An 18,151-nucleotide genomic window follows, 5' to 3' on the forward strand; every position below is an offset into this window, starting at 1 on the left:
TATCCTGGAACATCCTCGTCATCATCCGTTGGTACATGGCTCCAGCGTTCTTCAATCCAAATGGCATCATATTATAATGATAGTTGGCATCCGGGGAGATGAATGCTGTCTTTTCTCGGTCCTCGAGTGCCAGGGCAATTTGATGATACACCTAAAAGGCATCCAAGAAGCTCATCCTTGGGTGTTCGTATGTGCATCTACCAATTGGTCGATCTTCGGCATAGGGAACGGATCTTTCAGGCATGCCCGGTTTAAGTCTGTGAAATCCACACAAACCCTCCACTTGCCATTCTTCTTCTTCACTACCACGGTATTTGCTAGCCATTCTGGGAAGAAGATCTTCCTTATCACCCCAGCTTCCTTTAGCATTTGGACTTCCAACTTTACCACGTCAACATGCTCCTTGGCTGCTTTCCTTGGCTTCTGCTTCTTTAGGGGGACTGATGGGTCCACGTTAAGCTTATGGACAATGAACTCAGGGTCCACCCCGGGCACTTCGTACGGACTCCATGCAAAAACATCCACGTTCTACATAAGGAATAACAACATTTCTACCTTATCCTGGTTCTTCATGCTCATCCCTATTTGAAAATACCTATCAATATCTGGTAAGATTTTAATCTTCATCAGCTTCTCGGTACAACTAACCCCTACTTCTTCTCGGGGCTTCTGTAATTGTTATAAAGATGCCTCCTCGGTGGTTTCCTTCTGTTCAGCCTGCTTGCCCTTCCAACTGACTGCGGCAACTAGGCATTGCCTAACCACTTGCTGGTTTCCCCGTACTACGGCAATGCCCTGTTCGGTAGGAAATTTAACCTTCACGTGCAAGGTGGATGAAACAACCCCTATTGCATGAATCCACGGCCTTCCTAGGATCGTCGTGTATGGGAAGAATGATCTAACTACTATGAAAGTCACCATCACTTCCTTACCTTCCATATATACAGGAAGGGAAACTTGACCCTCGGGAATCACCACTCTTCCATTAAACAAGACCAACGACGTATCATACTTCGTCAAGTCCTGATTTTTTAATCCAAGCCCTTCGAATAGTTCCAAGTACATTACGTCGGCCCCTCTTCCTTGGTCTATCATCATCCTTTTCACTAAGAAGTCGCTTATCCACACCGTTACTACCAACGCATCATCGTGCGGTTGAATCGTTCCCTCCAGATCTTCCTCATCAAAGGAGATAGGCACCCGACCAACTTTTATCGTCTTCTCGGGAGGTTGTTTTTCCGAGCAATTTTCTTTGGGTGCCACTGTCAACACCCCTCTTCTAGTTATAGTCACACCCCTCGGGGCAGCATGGATGACCTCAATCACCCCTAATGGTGGTGGGAGAGGATTCCCTTTTTGCTGAGCACCATGACCGGCATCCCGGTTTCCAGAGTCCACTACGAACTCTTTCAAATATCTTGCCTTCACCAGTTGCCCTAGGTGATCTTTTAATACCCAGCACTGCTCAATGGTGTGCCCCTTATCCATGTGGTATGTGCAATACAAATTTTGATTCCTCTGAGATGGGTCACCCCTTATCTTGTTCGGCCACCTGAAGAACGGTTCGTTCTTAATTCGGTCTATGATCTTATGTACCGGCTCCTTGAACGCCACATTCACCCCCCATTTGTGCTTCCAGTTCTTGCATCCTAAAATCCTTCCTTGGTCTTGAGGGAAAAACACCCTGCCGGGAACGATTCAGCAAGGGGGCCTTGCCCTTATTTTGCAGCCGATTGTCCTCGAGGCGTTTATACTCCTCAATACGCCTCATAAGTTGTCTCATATCCTCGGGAGGTCATTTCGTCAACAACTCTTGTAGTTCAGAGTCCTCAAGCAGCCCCATTCTAAAAGTGCTCACTGGAATCTTCTCGTTACCCCCACCAATATCATTGTATAGCTCCCAATACCAGCTGGCATAACTCCAAAGGGTTTCACCGACCCTCATCTTTATGGATAGCAATGCATCCATCGGTTGTGGCACCCGGCTGCATGTCACAAACTGAGTACCGAATTCTTGGATTAGCTCAGCAAAACTGTGAATGGGACCTTTTTGCAACCCATTAAACCATCTCAACACCGTGGGGTCGAGACTTGAGGGAAACACCTTACACATTAGCGCATTGTTGTTTGTGTGCAAAGACATCATGTGGATATAATGATTGATGTGCTCTACCGAGTCCATTTTCCCATTGTAGGAGTTAAATGGTGGCCGTGTAAATCTGCTTGGCATAGGGGCCCGTTCAATTTCGTTTGAGAATGGCAACTGAGCGGCTCTTCGTAAGGCTCGGCTCATAGCATCCATAGCAGTGTTGTAGGGCTGTCGCTCCTCCGGGAATTCGAACCACGATCGACATATCTGCGTGAATGTGAACGGTCTCGGCATTGAAGTGACTCTCAAGAATGGGAGAGGTTCTACGTCGGCATGATTCTCGGGAAAGGGAATGATCCCGACGTTGATGGAAATCGGACTAGCTAGATCCCTTCTCACCTTAATTTCCCATGCTACCATCCCTCCTTTCTCGGTCATCTTGGTCCCTTCTCTAGCACCAACCTGTTGCCTCCAACTCCAAATCCCTCACCAGTCTGCACAACCGCCCCAGTTCCTAGTCTCTCTCGTTAAATTGCCTGTGCCTTGAGGACCTGACATTGTTCGGTGAGTTTGGTCTGACCCCTCCCTAAGGCTAGACTTTTCCTCTATTCGCTCGCGCTCCCTATCCTCACGTCTTTTTTGTCTTTTCTCTCGCCATGTGGATTCCAGAGATGACCCCATAGATCCACTCTCGGCGGGGCCTATAGAATGTCCTTTAGACATTTTCCCATTTGTGAGTCTCAGTCGAACCACAGCTTCATAGGATAGCCCCATGGTGGGTGCCAATTGTGCGCACCTGAAATAAGGTTGTTGGGCCTAACTTCACTTGGGCTCACAACTTATTTGTAATGTGGGTTTAGGATTTCCTATTTCGGGTTGTTCTTGACACAAAGACTCAACGAAGCTGTTTTTCTCTCTCTCTGTCTCTTACTAAATCACTCTTTTTCTCTACTCTCTGTTTTCTTGAGAACCTTTCAACAACCATTTCCTTTCCCCAACTTCTCATATTTATAGCTCTAGATTAGTGGAGAGATCATGATTAATGCCATAGTTAGTGCAATTGGCGGTCCAATATCATCAGTTGTAAGTGGATGGTTAGGTGGGAGTGGAATGTGGTGAAAGTGGCCTTGGAACTGGTTCCAACTCCAACAGGCGTGCCCGACAATGGTGTTTCCTGGGTGTTGCCAGACATGATATGGATGATGTGTTTGGACATTATTCTTTCTTTAGTGTTCGGGAATGATTGCCAAGCAAGGATTAGGTGGCAAAACTTAGGCCTACAATTTGTGTGGGTTCAGACTGGGGTTTTGGGTAGAAAGAGATTGGGGCCATGGGCCACGCTGCTGGGCCAAAATTCAAGGCCCAAATGGATCTAGGTATCTTGGTGCCGTACTTGTAAAATTTCAAATTTAGAACGCTTAAGGGAAATTCATTAATTTTCAACTAGCATCATATACTCCATCCTTTGCAATAAAGTTGTTAAAATCGAGATCTTATAATTGGTAAAAGGGTTTTTAATTTGGGTAGGATTAAAAAATTAACATTTTACTCTAAAAATGAAAATTTACCAATAATAATGATGTATATTTCCAATTATATATATTTTTAACATTATTCAACATTGTTTCCATCAATTAATGCAATAATGGATGTAGAAACACAAACATAATATAATAGAGTGGAAATCATAATATGTTGTTTCTTGTTCTTTAGAAAACGAGATTTTAATCACTAAATAATAAATAGAACACCAAATAAGCCACGAGGCACGATGATCATAGATCTTGCTTAATTGGAACAACTTTGTGGTACTATATCTTATGTAATATAACGTGAGCACCAAATTGAGGTTGAAGAGTTATGATTGAGCAAGGAGCATGAGCATAGGATGAGGACGTCTCAAATGAGAAGTTCTGCAAAATGAGTGACAAAGCCATCTTGGTCTCTACTAGAGCAAAGTTTTGACCAACACATATCCTCGGACCCCCACCAAATGGGAAGAATGATACTTGGCCCTTTGTTGCCTTTGAAATGCCTTCTGAAAATCTCTCCGGGTTAAACTGTTTTGCATTCTCACCCCACAGTTCATAATCATGGTGGACGAGGATTATTGGTAGAGCAATCTCCACTCCAGCTGGTATAATCATATTTCCCAGCTTGGTTTCCTTGTGAACCCTTCGAAGTAGCAAAGCTGCTGGTGGGTACAACCTCAGAGCCTCATTCAATATCATGGTTACCTACACCATGGACAACCAACTATTACGAAAGTGCATTTCTTAAAAAATTTTGTAAAATAAAATAAGTTCATTAAATTTTCCTCTTGAAGAGTATTCGATTTTGAAGCTCATTTATGATTGATAAAATTTGAAACAAATTTGTTACTCGATCTACAAACCAAATCAAATTTGAGGTTTGCACTCAAATTAGTGGTCTATAGTCTATACTACCAAGTGCCAACTCTAACAAAAAATGAGTATGCTGACTATCATGAGCTCAATAGAAAATGGCTTTTACTCGATCAATTAACTAATATTGACAAGAATATTCAAGGATGTGAATATTTCATCTTCGAAAGACATTACATATAAATTTTATAGGAAAATAAAGAAAAATTGGAATCTTTAGGGAATACTTACAGTTTTGAGGCGATTTAACCCATCAAAGTCAGGTTTGTTCTTACCAAAGACTTGCAAAACCTCTTCTCTTGCAAGAGCTTGCCAATTTGGATACTTACTCAACAAGTAAAACCGAGGTTGTCTCTTCCCCAGCAAGGTAGAAAAGCTTACATTCCTCAATTACATCCTTAATACTCATTCTGGCACTCTTCTTATTACCAAATTCCTTAATTTCTCTAGAATTTGATTCCATTAGTATGCTTAATAAGTCATCATTTCTGCCATTGCATGCCTTCTCCCTTTTGTTAACGATTCCCATTAGTAAGTCTTGTACTTCTCTTGCAATTCCCTTCATCCTCCTCTGTGCCTTAGTCGGTAAAAACCTGCATGCATAAATATTAGCTATTAGTAAATTGAGAAGATTGAAGGCACAAAAGCGGAAATTGTATTAATTATAATGTGATGATCTCTATTAATTTTTGTGTTTGATGAGATGTTTAGGAAGTAGGTTATAACCAATTTCGTTTCTGAATAAACAATAAAATTTGGAATTTTGTTTTCATTGGAGACATGGTTTTAAAAACCGAACAGGACCGACCGATTCAACTAGGAACCTGAACCAATCCGATCCGGTAAAATCACCCAAAATTTGTCAAAAATTGAGTGAAACTAGGAATTGGGGCCAAAATCAATTTTTTGACCTTACAGATTTTTAAAACAACGATCAGACTTCAGATGCATGAGAATTTTATTTGGAAGGTGAGCCAAGCAGTTGTTGAAATTCATTGAAATCTTGTTATATTAAAAAATAGTACATTCCTCATTAAAAATCAAATTTGACTTTTCTTTTTTTTTGGGGGGGGGGGGGGGGGTAGGGAACCAAATTTGACTTTTCTATTAAAGGAAGCTGAGTTCTTTCTTGCTTTCTTCTACTTTATGTTTTCAGTCAAAAGCTCTTAAAGTGTGGGAAACCAAACTGGTTAAGGTCAATTTGAACATTGTTTTCAAACTTATCATGGTGTGTTCATTGAGCTCCTTATATTTTATTTATATTTCTAATTGAATTTATTTATTTATTTTTTTATATTTGAGATTATTTCTATGTGAGATGTCGAGAAGTTAGAGGGTGAGAAGGGGAAAAAATGGATGCTGACTTTTTGCTGATTATATCCACATGATTACATGAGGTCACCCCAATTTTGTGAAAAGATTCATACTGGATTGTATTATATATTCTCCTAGATTCGCCTCGTGTGTACCAAAAAAAAAAATATATATATATATATATATAGTTAATATTTTAGAAATTGCTCTTCTCACTATTTTGAAGGTCTTCCTCATTGGCACAACACATTTGTATAAGGTTATCAAGTTTTAGAGAATTAGTTATTCTTAAGAGACCTCATTTGCTATTGCCACAGGTATCTTCACCCTTGCCTTCAATAGAAGCAAGCATTTTTTTTGTTTGTTTGTTTGTTTTTTTATTTTTATTTTTTTTGGTTTTTTTTGGTTTTTGTTTTTTGTTTTTTGTTTTTTTTTTTTTTGTTTTTTCTTTGTTTTGTTTTTTTTGTTTTGTTTTGTTTTTTGTTTTTTGTTTTTTGTTTTTTTTTTTTTCCAATCAGTATTGAATTAATATGCAGGGAAACTTTCTTCTATGGGAATGACATGGTAGGAGCTCAAAAGATCTTACTTCTGGTTATACTAGTCATGAGATTGTAGCTAGAAATTTATTATAGGTTGGTTGTGGTATTCATGCATTGGTCTTTTGGAGCTCTTCGTTAATAGAATTGTTTGTTTGATTGGTTTTGGACAAATGGTTTTTATCTTATTGCATCAAGAAGCATTCGTGGTAAATTGATTTTTGTGTGTGTGTGTGTTGGGAAGGGGGGGGGGGGGAATAAAGAGGTGGATACTAAATAAACTATAAGTTCGAAAAGGTTTTTATTTGGAGTTTGCTTGGGATTATATGCCTTTTGTTCATTTGGTTGGGCTCTAATTGGTTTTGACACTATTTTTGGATGCATTTGGCACCTATTGGCATATTTGGAAGTAGCTTGAGATGATTTGCACTTTGGTCTTTTGGTTGGGCTTCGTTTTGATTTAGCACCTTAAGTAATCGTGGCTTGAGAGTAGTCTCTAGAAGGCAGGGAGGATTTTGATTACATTTGGTGATCTACAAAATCTCTTCATTGTGGATAATTTTTGAAAAGCTTGGTGCAATTTGTAATTCTTCATTTTCAGATTAAGGAGAAATTCTTTCTTTGACTTGTTTGGAAGATTGCTTGGTGGAATTTTAGTTACGGTGAAGATTATTAGAATTTTCCTTATATTCATATTTTGAATTGATTTGGGTTGCAATTTGAGATAATCCATAGAGACTTTGATGGAGGTGTAGGAGAATTTTAGAAATTCTTTCTTTGACTTGTTTGGAAGATTGCATGGTGGAATTTTAATTATGGTGAAGATTGTTAGATTTTTCCTTATATTCATATTTTGAATTGATTTGGGTTGCAATTTGAGATAATTTATGGAGACTTTGATGGAGGCGTAGAAGGATTTTTCATTTAGGGGCGTTTGATTAAATTCAAGCTACAATGGAGATGTGTCACTTTTGTTTCATTCATGCTTTAATCGCATATCTCTTGGTGCATAACAACATATTCTCCTTTGTTGACTTTGGTTTCTTCTATTGATTGAAAACTAATTCTTACCATGTATTCTTTTTTACGTTCCTTATAAAATAACTAAATTTTAAAATGGAAAAAAAGAGAACATGTGACATATCATAATTGGTGGACAACAAAAAAAAAAAAAAAATGATGGAAAATTGGTAGGAAAAAAAAAAGATACAGATGATTTGTATTCTCTCTTAGTCAAATATATATATGTTGCTCTCTTGTTTGATTTGTGTGGCGAGTCTAACAAGTTGGGTGATACAAAAAGGTGTGGCAAAAGGTCATAGTGAGAGACCACTTTAATGAGTGTTGTGCAAGAATTCCAGAGAAGGGAAATCTTCTACTTATTTTAGGTTTAGCCTCAAATTTTGTATTCAATCCCAAACATTTTTTGGAGGTAGTAAACTTTGTCTTTGAGAGAGAATAATTTTGGGTGTATTGGGGTTTGAGTTTTGTGAGAATGTCTCTACATCATTTTGTATTCTCCAAATTTGTTAGTGAAATTTGTTGTTGTTGCCACCCATGGACGTAGGCCAAACTGAACCACGTAAATTCTTGGTGTTCTCTTTTCTTTGTTTATACTTTATATTTTTTTGGTTAAAATCTTTTTATTTTTTTTATGGAAGGGTCCTTGAATCTATTAATTAATACATTTAAGTATTATTATAGCATTTAATTGAACAATTAAAACTTGTAGTATGGAAAGAAAGAAAAAAGATTAAAAAAAGCACAAAATATTGATTCAGCACAAGGTTGTACATCAAAATTAAATGGGCAATCCATTTGTTCCAGATGCCTAATATATTTGGTATATTAGTTAATACCAATACTAATAACTTTGAGGGTCAACAAAATAACCAATGCATTCAGTGAGTTAGATAGAGTGATAATTTTTTTTGGGGCTAAAATGTAAATTGCATTTGAGTCAATTCTCCATAAACAAGAATTCCATCAAGCCGTCGCCGGATCCTTAGGTTCAATCAGACATATATATGAATCTTCACGATGCTCCGAAAGCAATTAAAAGAGCATTTAGAGGTCCGCTACATTTGTATCAAAACATGTAGACACTTATGCAATCTTGCGAGGTTTTTCACGCACAACACGCAATATTCTTTGCTACTTTTGTTACATGTGCATGTACAGTGTGATTTGGCCATTACAAGGAATACATGTGTTAATGTATACTCACTAAATTGTCTTGACTTGTTTTTGAAATATAAAATTGGTTAGGCTTGTTTAGTGTGCGTGTGTGTTTGGATCTAACAAGTTTTAGAATTAATAAGTTTTAAACCCAAGTTGTTAATTAGATTTATTTTGAATAAACCTTGTTAAAACAAACTGTAAGGTTGAATTTATTCAACCATCTAATTGGCTTTATTCCGTGCCAAATTTGCTTGTAATTCAGCATTTAGTAACCCTGTATATAGGTGGGTTTGTTGTAAGGGTAGTGAGTGAGATAGAGTGAAGATTGCTCAAGAGTGTGCAAGAAAACAGAGACTCGCGGCTGGGACTCGCGGGTGACTCGCGGCTGCAAGCCGCCAGAAGCAGCACACGTGCCAAGCATGCTGGAAGATGAACAGTCATGCTAGCTGGAGCACTACAGGACAAAACAGGACAACTGGCCATACGGTTAACTCGCGACTGGATCTCGCGACTTAGTCAAGCCGCGAGGTCAAGCCGCGAGCCACCCCTGTTTTGTAAAACCTGACGTTTCACATTCCTCTCCCACTCCAGTATAAATACCCCTTTTACCCACGATTGTAAGAGAGCTTTCAGAGAGAATTTTGAGAGAGAAACCCTAAAGAAAAATAAGATTTTTTCACCCACAATCTATACCTTAGAGTCTCTTCAAATTCCCCTACTCTCTTCCTCTCCATTGTCAAATCCTTGAGAGGCATTATACCAAACCTGGTTCTCACCATCATCATCACTGTGAGACAGTTGTTTGGATTTCTGGGAAGCAGTTAGGAAGGAACCAATCTTCATTGGTTGATGCTACGGTCTAGTAGCGGAATCCGGGAAGCTAGAAAAGAAAAAGGTTCGGCGCAACCTCGTTGGAGCAAGAAGCTTGGAGGGCTTAGGTGCACTGGGTAGATTAGGCTTGGAGGGTCTATTGCTGTCCTTGTATCCCAACTGTATTTTCTAGTGGATTGATTACCGCTTGGTGGGCGGCGGAGAGGTTTTTCGCCGAGGACTTCGGTTTCCTCTTCGATAACACATCGCGTGTTGTCTTTGTGTTTGCATCTTCCTTCCTCTCTATCTTTGCCTTTTTATTATCTGCTGTGGTTTTATTTTGTTATGGCCTAGATAGTTTTTAACCAATTTCATATTATAGCATATGTTAAGTTTCCGCACACTAGTTGTTTGACATATTGCTTGAATTGGTTAAGTTGTATTTTGGGGGTCTAAACGTTCAAAGGTGTTTTGTACACGTTTTTGAACTTTCACAAACAAACATCAATATCATGCACAACGAAAAATTAAATAAGGGAAGATATGATAACCTAGGAAAACCAACGAAACAAACTAGTTTCACAGTAAAAAACTTGGGGGGAAACCTTCTAGAAAAGCAATTCATTATAGTAAAGAGAAGTTTTAGATCTAGTACAAAACTTTTGTCCCTAGCCTCTACAATTCTCGTAGATGAACTTAGAGCAGAAACCTTCTACTACTTCAGAACCTCTGAAATCTTCAATATATGAACGCCACCCTTTTTGCACGGATCCCAGTACATGACTAACACACCAACTTGAGGATGATTGTTGGCTGCAAAGTTCTTCACTTCATTAACAATGAAGATCAAGAAGCACTTGGTTACAAAACCCTAAGGCGTAAAGACACAGTAGCTTCTTTCAGAGACAATAAGACATTCGGTCACTTTTTGCATGTGTTCCCCTTGTATTCTCATGTGTGACGGCCTTTAAAATAAACCTTATATATATCTAGGGTTGTGAGAAAAGAAACCCTATACATACATGTCAGCATGGGCCGAAAATCAAATCTGGAAATCTAAATTTTGTAATTCTTGATAGATACAGTTGTCGAGCTATCTGTTGAGACCTCGATAGATACATTTGTCGAGATATTTGTTGGGAATCTGTCCAGCTTTAATGAACTTCCCATCTTTACTTGTTTCTTTGACAGATTTGCATGACTTCAATACTAGTCATGAAGAGGAAGGAGAGAGCAAGGTACTGCCACCTTTGGGAAGACACAAAGAGAGTATGTGCAAGAGTAAAGAAAGAGGAAGCCGCACAAGAAAGAAAAAGAAGAGAGAGCAGCCAAGAGGGAGCCGCTTAAAGAAAAAGAAGACAGCTAAGAGAGAGCTGTGCATGGAGAAAAAAAAGAAAAAGGAGAGAGCAAAAGTTTGCCACCGTTGAAAGAGATAATTAGTGTGTGTGTGTGAAAGCAAAGAAAAATAAAATAGATTTTCTTTAGCTGAGAGACATACACAAAAATTATTGTAATTGATTTTATCATAGTGAAATTATTCGGAGTTTGTCTCGTGGTTTTTCCCTTCAAAGATAAAGGGTTTTCCATGTAAATTTTGTGTTCCTGTATGTAATTGTTATTTTGGATTGCTTATATTCGTAATAATATTATTTGGGACCCAATAGTTGTTTCAACTTGCATTTGTGCCTCGAATGAATATCAAGCAAGACATAGTAGTTTTCAGGCAGAATGAAGAGAAGCTGTCGAAAGTGCTTGACATCTATGAAAAGAGGCTCAAGGAGGCTCGGTTCTTGGCTAGTGATGAATTTTATTTGGCAGATCTTTCACACTTGCCCAACACTCAGTACTTGGTCAGTGACACTAATAAGGGCAATTCATTCACTTCGAGAGAAAATGTGGGGAGATGGTGGGACGAGATATCGAGCCGAGAGCTGTGGAAGAAGGTGGTTGATTTGCAAAAGGGTGCTTAGAAAATTTGGTTGGCATTTCTTAAATAAATTGCTTTAGTTTGAAGAATTCATTTTCTTCCCCTTTTTTCCTTAGTTTTTTGGCTGAGTCCAAAGAGATTAACGGAATTTTTATCTCCCTAGGTGTAATATTTCAACTTTAGAACGCTTAAGGAAAATTCATTAATTTTCTACTAGCATCATATACTCTAGCCTTTGCAAAAAATTTGTTAAAATCGAGATCTTATAATCGGTAAAAGGGTTTTTAATTTGGGTAGGATTAAAAAATTAACATTATACTCTAAAAAAGAAAATTTACCAATAATAATGATGTATATTTCTAATTATATATATTTTTAACATTATTCAACATTGTTTCCTTCAATTAATGCAATAATGGATGTAGAAACAAAAACATAATATAATAGAGTGGAAATCATAATATGTTCTCTCTTGTTCTTTAGAAAATGAGATTTTAATCACTAAATAATAAATAGAACACCAAATAAGCCATGGGGCACGATGGTGATAGATCTTGCTTAATTGGAACAACTATGTGGTACTATATCTTATGTAATATAATGTGAGCGCCAAATTGAGGTTGAAGAGTTATGATTGAGCAAGGAGCATGAGCATAGGATGAGGACATCTCAAATGAGAAGTTCTGCAAAATGAGTGACAAAGCCATCTTGGTCTCTACTAGAGCAAAGTTTTGACCAACACATATCCTCGGACCCCCACCGAATGGGATGAATGATACTTGGCCCTTTGTTGCCTTTGAAATGCCTTCTGAAAATCTCTCCGGGTTAAACTGTTTTGCATTCTCACCCCACAGTTCATAATCATGGTGGACGAGGATTATTGGTAGAGCAATCTCCACTCCAGCTGGTATAATCATATTTCCTAGCTTGGTTTCCTTGTGAACCCTTCGAGGTAGCAAAGCTGCTGGTGGGTACAACCTTAGAGTCTCATTGAATATCATGGTTACCTACGCCATGGACAACCAAATATTACGAAAGTGTATTTCTTAAAAAATTTTGTAAAATAAAATAAGTTCATTAAATTTTCCTCTTGAAGAGTATTCGATTTTGAAGCTCATTTATGACAGATAAAATTTGAAACAAAATTTGTTACTCGATCTAAAAACCTAATCAAATTTGAGGTTTGCACTCAAATTAGTGGTCTATAGTCTATACTACCAAGTGCCAACTCTAACAAAAAATGAGTATGCTAACTATGACGAGCTCAATAGAAAATGGCTTTTACTCAATCAATTAACTAATATTAACATGAATATTCATGGATGTGAATATTTCATCTTCAAAAGACATTACATATAAATTTTATAGGAAAATAAAGAAAAATTAGAATCTTTAGGGAATACTTACAATTTTAAGGCGATTTAACCCATCAAAGTCAGGTTTGTTCTTACCAAAGACTTGCAAAACCTCTTCTCTTGCACGAGCTTGCCAATTTGGATACTTACTCAACAAAACCATTGTCCAAACAAGTAAAACTGAGGTTGTCTCTTCCCCGGCAAGGTAGAAAAGCTTACATTCCTCAATTACATCCATAATACTCATTCCGGCACTCTTCTTATTACCAAATTCCTTAATCTCTCTAGAATTTGATTCCATTAGTATGCCTAATAAGTCGTCATTTTTGCCATTGCATGCCTTCTCCCTTTTGTTAATGATTCCCATTAGTAAGTCTTGTACTTCTCTTGCAATTTCCTTCATCCTCCTGTGTGTCTTAGTCGGTAAAAACCTGCATGCATAAATATTAGCTATTAGTAAATTGAGAAGATTGAAGGCACAGAAACGGAAATTGTATTAATTATAATGTGATGATCTCTATTAATTTTTGTGTTTGATGAGATGTTCAGAAAAGTAGGTTATAACCAATTTCATTTCTGAATAAACAATAAAATTTGGAATTTTGTTTTCATTGGAGACATGGTTTTAAAAACCGAACAGGACCGACTGATTCAACTAGGAACCGGAACCAATCCGATCTGGTAAAATTACCCAAAATTTGTCAAAACCGAGTTAAACTGGGAATTGGGGCCAAAATCAATTTTTTGACCTTACAGATTTTTAAAACAGCGATCGGACTTCAGATGCATGAGAATTTTATTTGGAAGGTGAGCCAAGCAATTGTTGAAATTCATTGAAATCTTGTTATATTAAAAAGTAGTACATTCCTATTAAAAAAAAATTAGCATATATATTTTTAATAGATACAATAGAATTTCAATAAATTGAATTGTAATTGGTTAATCCTATCTCAATAAAAATCAAATTTGACTTCTTCTTTTTTTGGGGGTGGGGGGGTAAGGAACCAAACTTGACTAAATTTAGAGTTGAATGTTTAATCACTACCTTAGTCCAGGAAAGTATACAGATTGTGATACTTTTACAAAGAGTTGTGCTTGCTCTTTTTGAAGTTCAAATATTCTTCTTCCTTCTTTATAGCTACTTCCAAATGCTGTTCTTGAAATCACATCGCTTGACATGTTTTCAAGATAAGGCCATATGTCTAACTCACAGGATCCATTTTCAGAGGTCAACCTCTCCCACTGGCTAATCATATCAATGCAACTTTGATAAAATGCAGGTAACATAAGCTGTAGCAATCACAATGTAAATTGTTTAAACTATAATAAATAGAAACAAGATTATTGGCATTATATTGTTCAACAAATCTCCAGACGTAAGTTTCTGCGCAAATATTTTCACAGCTGTTGCAAATGACAAGTTACTAATGATATATAGCCCATATGAAAATCAATAACCATTTTTTTAAGAGAAAAATTACTAACAATTTACGACTTCAATAACAGTAAAAAAATGTTATGTCTATATTATTACTCTATATTGTTTTTGATAGAATCCCAACTAAGCTTATAATACACATACGGTTTGAAATATATGTCAAATTGCCAACAAAGAATTACCCTTTCATTTATATAATGAATTCAGAGTAGTTAAATGCTTTATAACAATTTCTTTTTTCTTTTTTACTTTGATTGCTATAGATGTTTTTAAGTTAATTTTTTTTTATTGAGATAGAATTAAAAATTTGTAGCATCTACCCTATGATAATTATTCTTTACTTTTAAAACAAGATACTATTAAAAAAAAAAAATTTCGGTGTAGGTAGGAGTCAAACTTTTCCCATTGGAGCAAACGAGAATCTAAGTTTAAATTTAATTGATATTATTCATATTTAAAAGTTTGAATAGGCATATAGTTTTATTATTATTTTTTTTTAAAGAGAAGAAAATGGACATATAATATTATTTGCTATACTAGCATTACTGATGTGTTTGAATGTACTTAGAATCTTATTTGCACACAATATTTTCGGTCAATCATATTTTAAGCAATAGATCAAAGGTAATATTTTCTATAATGACTTTGAATTAATTAATCAAAGTTAGTATCTAGCAATAATTATATTCTTTGTGGTGCCTAGTGTATGTAGTTTGAACCCTACTTCGCCCATTAACTACCCATCTCAAAAAATATTGTCACTTTTAAGTTATGGGTACTGCTACAATCACAAATTATTTCACAACATTTTTACAAATTTTTTATGTGGCAAATTCTTACTGGTTCTCGTCTAGGTCCATTACTAACGTCATCTTTTCACATAGAAATAATCACTCATCACATCATTAGTTTGCAAAAAATTATGTAAAATAGTTTGTGTCTATAACATTATTGATAACCAAAATGCAAACAATTCCCTATTGTGATTATTGTATTGTGCCTATAAGTTTTTTGATCACAAACATGTGCTAGACGGACATTTGAAACTTGGCTATGGAGTTCAGTACAAAAGTGTTTTTGTGTTAAACTTGGTGATTTGTACAATATCACTTTAAAGATAAATCATGCTGCTCCAAACTAAGGTTCAACAGTTTTTACTCAAGACATAACAATAATATAATCTGGACACAACTATTGATTTCCACATGGATTTAAAAGGATAAGAAATGTAATATATAACCTTCAACTTCTCTAAATGGAAAGCAGGGTTGATAATCTTTCTGTGTTTAGCCCATTTCTCACCCTCGTAGTTTATTATTCCCATTGCAAGCAATCTAGTAATTGGATTTGTTTTGGGCTTCTGAAAGTCACCCATCTTGGTGAAAACATCTTTGATTTGTTCAGGGCTCATAATGTTAATACGGGGTTTTGGGCCAAGCCATGTAAAAGAATTCTTGCCTGCATTTGTTCACGAAGGTTAGAAGAAAATCCAATATTTTTTAGAAAATATTATGTCTATATCATTTTCATAACAAATCTCAAGTGAGAGTTTCTTATTAACTATTACTAATTGGCAAAAAATAATTTTAGCTGTGTGTTTAAATTAGAAGTAGTAACACTGGCTTTACCTAAGAAAATTTTGGCTCCACCGCTACCAATTTAGATTCTTGTTTATAGTTTAATCAATCGGTCTAGTTTTTCTGGTTCAGATTTAAGATTTTGGGCATAAGCTAATTCATAGTTGGAAGCTTTTAAGCAGAAGTTACAGGACTTAAAACAACCATACATACTTTATTGCTATGGAAATGAGTGAGATATAATTTGTGTTTGCTGCAACAAAATCTTTCGGTAATTAAGTTTATTGTAGACATACATACCATAATGCTTCACTGTGTGATGTTCTAAGGGGAGAACACGTGGCACAATATCATCAGAGAGTTCTATGGGTTTAGAACAAGCTTGCTTTATCATCATAGAGCCATCCTTCGTGTCCCCGAAGAAAAGTCTATAGGAATTGCCTACAAGACCTTGCTTTCTCAAGCACCTCTCTAAATATTTTGGTCTTAACCACACCCAATTCAGAATCATGTATGACAACGTTGTCATTATAACAAAAAGAACGGAGGTGGCAACTTTGTCCAGAGAAATTTCCATTTTTATTTTTTTCTTTGTAGAGAGAGAGCTAGAGGTAGAAGAAAGTGAAGAAGAGATAAGAATGGACGATATATATATATATTAAGTCTTTGAATATTGGTTTAACCACAATTACCAAAATTGTTGAAATATTTCGTCCAAACTTTTGTATATATATGTGTGTGTGTCAGTGATTTGGTCCAACTCCAACTCATTCCAATCTTTCTTTCATTCTCATCAGCTTTCACTTTTGGAAGGGAGAGTTTCCAAACCCAACAGTATGGATTAATATACGTGCGATGCATAAGTTTGGACGAAATATTTCAACAATTTTGGTAATTGTGGTTAAACCTCCATTGAAAGAATTTTAATATATATATATATATAGCTTTTAGTGATCCAGTAGCTGGAAAGCTAGCAGCAGTCTCAACTAGAGCAGTTAGAACTTTTAGCCAACCATGCGTCCCAACGAATACCAACAAGTGAAGTTAACGCTATATCTCATCCTTTCCTTTGTACGGTTTATCCCTAAACAAAATACCGATGAATGCCCCTTTACTAGCATGGGCGAGTCTCACGATCTCAATTTCGAAATATCTTAAATAAGAGATGAGTGAACACCGACTGAACTTCTAGAGCTCTTTTTCGAATAAGGAAGCTTGTCTGTCTCTAATGCGAATGAGGAAAATAAGCTAAGTTTAGCTTTTTTATTTATTTTTTTTAACTAATTATTGTTTTTTGGCTTTTAAAATAATTAATTAAAAAAAAAAGTAAAATGCTGACATAGCAATATTTAAATGCCTAATGAATTTTTTTGCTAATGTGGATATGACATGGATGTGTGGCTAATGACACATAGGATCAATTATTTATTTTTTAATTGCAAAGCCTGCCAACAGAGCACTTTGTTTACCACATATGCATTTTTTATAAGTGGGTTTATCGTAGGGACCAAAATAGAATTGATTTTTAGTTTTTACGGACTAGAATAGTAGTCAAATCAAAATACGGGCCAAAATGAGAATCGGCCCAAAATGTAGGGACCGAAAGTGTATTTTCGCCTTTATTTTATTGAGTAAGGTTGTAGCCTTGGACTACAACTAATTTTGTAGATAAAATTTGTCCACTAATCTTTGATAATTTACATGGTTACCTCCTTTGTTTAGGGTCATAATCACTATTACAATAAATAAAATGTTCTTTTTAATTTCAATTGTTGAGATTTTAATTTTTAATTTTTAATTTTTAATTTTTTTTACATAGTAATTGTGCATAAATACATCCAACTAATTTGTACTTATTGAAGAATCACATTTTATAGAGTGAGCGTCATTTTCCAACCGGTCAATTCTTTCAAACTAGATTTAATTATTTGGTGAATAATTTAAATCAAAATTTTGCTTGCACTACCTATGATACTCATGCGTTCAAGGAAATTTTTTTAAGATGACATAATAGATAGGTAACCCCACCCCTTCTCTCTCTCTAAGAAAAAGAATTCCCTTTTTCTTATTTGACATTCAAAATTTTAGTAAAATTCCATTCCTTTAGTTGCCCCCTCCACCTAATTCCAAAGGAATTTACTATATGAATAGAAATGTTATTAAAAACTTGCTTCTATAATATGAAAGAATAGTAAAACTCTGATCTTTTACTTTCAAAACATGTTTACACAATGGAAGTAAGTGAAAAGTGTGACGTTTATAGTTTTGGAGTAGTCACATTAGAAGTAATTATGGGAAGGCATCTGGGTGATTTGATCTCATCATTTCTATCAACCTCATTTGCATCATCTTCCTATGATGTGCAATTAGAAGATGTATTGGATCAATGGCTTGCGTTGCCTACAGGGCAAGTTGCCGAGAAGGTGGTTTTAGTGGCAAAGATAGCATTGGCATGCTTGCACACCAATCCACATTCTCGTCCGACCATGCAGCAAGTTTATTAGAAGCTATCAACTTTG

The 18,151-nt window shown here is 36.1% G+C and overlaps 1 protein-coding gene across 2 annotated transcripts; it reads right to left on the minus strand.

Annotated features, from left to right (window-relative positions):
- Window positions 1-3,866: 3,866 nt before the first annotated feature.
- Window positions 3,867-16,261, minus strand: LOC126702110 (cytochrome P450 CYP72A219-like). Of its 2 annotated transcripts, XM_050400735.1 has the most exons (6): window positions 15,933-16,261; window positions 15,296-15,513; window positions 13,663-13,907; window positions 12,670-13,048; window positions 11,882-12,269; window positions 3,867-3,938 (listed from the first exon to the last, which is right to left on the minus strand). In XM_050400735.1, exons 1-6 carry the CDS (start codon window positions 16,207-16,209, stop codon window positions 3,901-3,903), a joined length of 1,545 nt encoding a protein of 514 aa, XP_050256692.1. In that variant the 5' UTR covers window positions 16,210-16,261; the 3' UTR covers window positions 3,867-3,900. The 2 variants fall into 2 exon arrangements, with proteins under 2 accessions (XP_050256692.1, XP_050256691.1); XM_050400734.1 differs by lacking the exon at window positions 3,867-3,938 and having other exon boundaries at window positions 11,683-12,269; window positions 15,933-16,260.
- Between the last annotated feature and the right edge of the window lie 1,890 nt (window positions 16,262-18,151).

Source organism: Quercus robur, chromosome 10 (genome assembly GCF_932294415.1).
Source record: "Quercus robur chromosome 10, dhQueRobu3.1, whole genome shotgun sequence".
NCBI classification, from domain to species: domain Eukaryota; kingdom Viridiplantae; phylum Streptophyta; class Magnoliopsida; order Fagales; family Fagaceae; genus Quercus; species Quercus robur.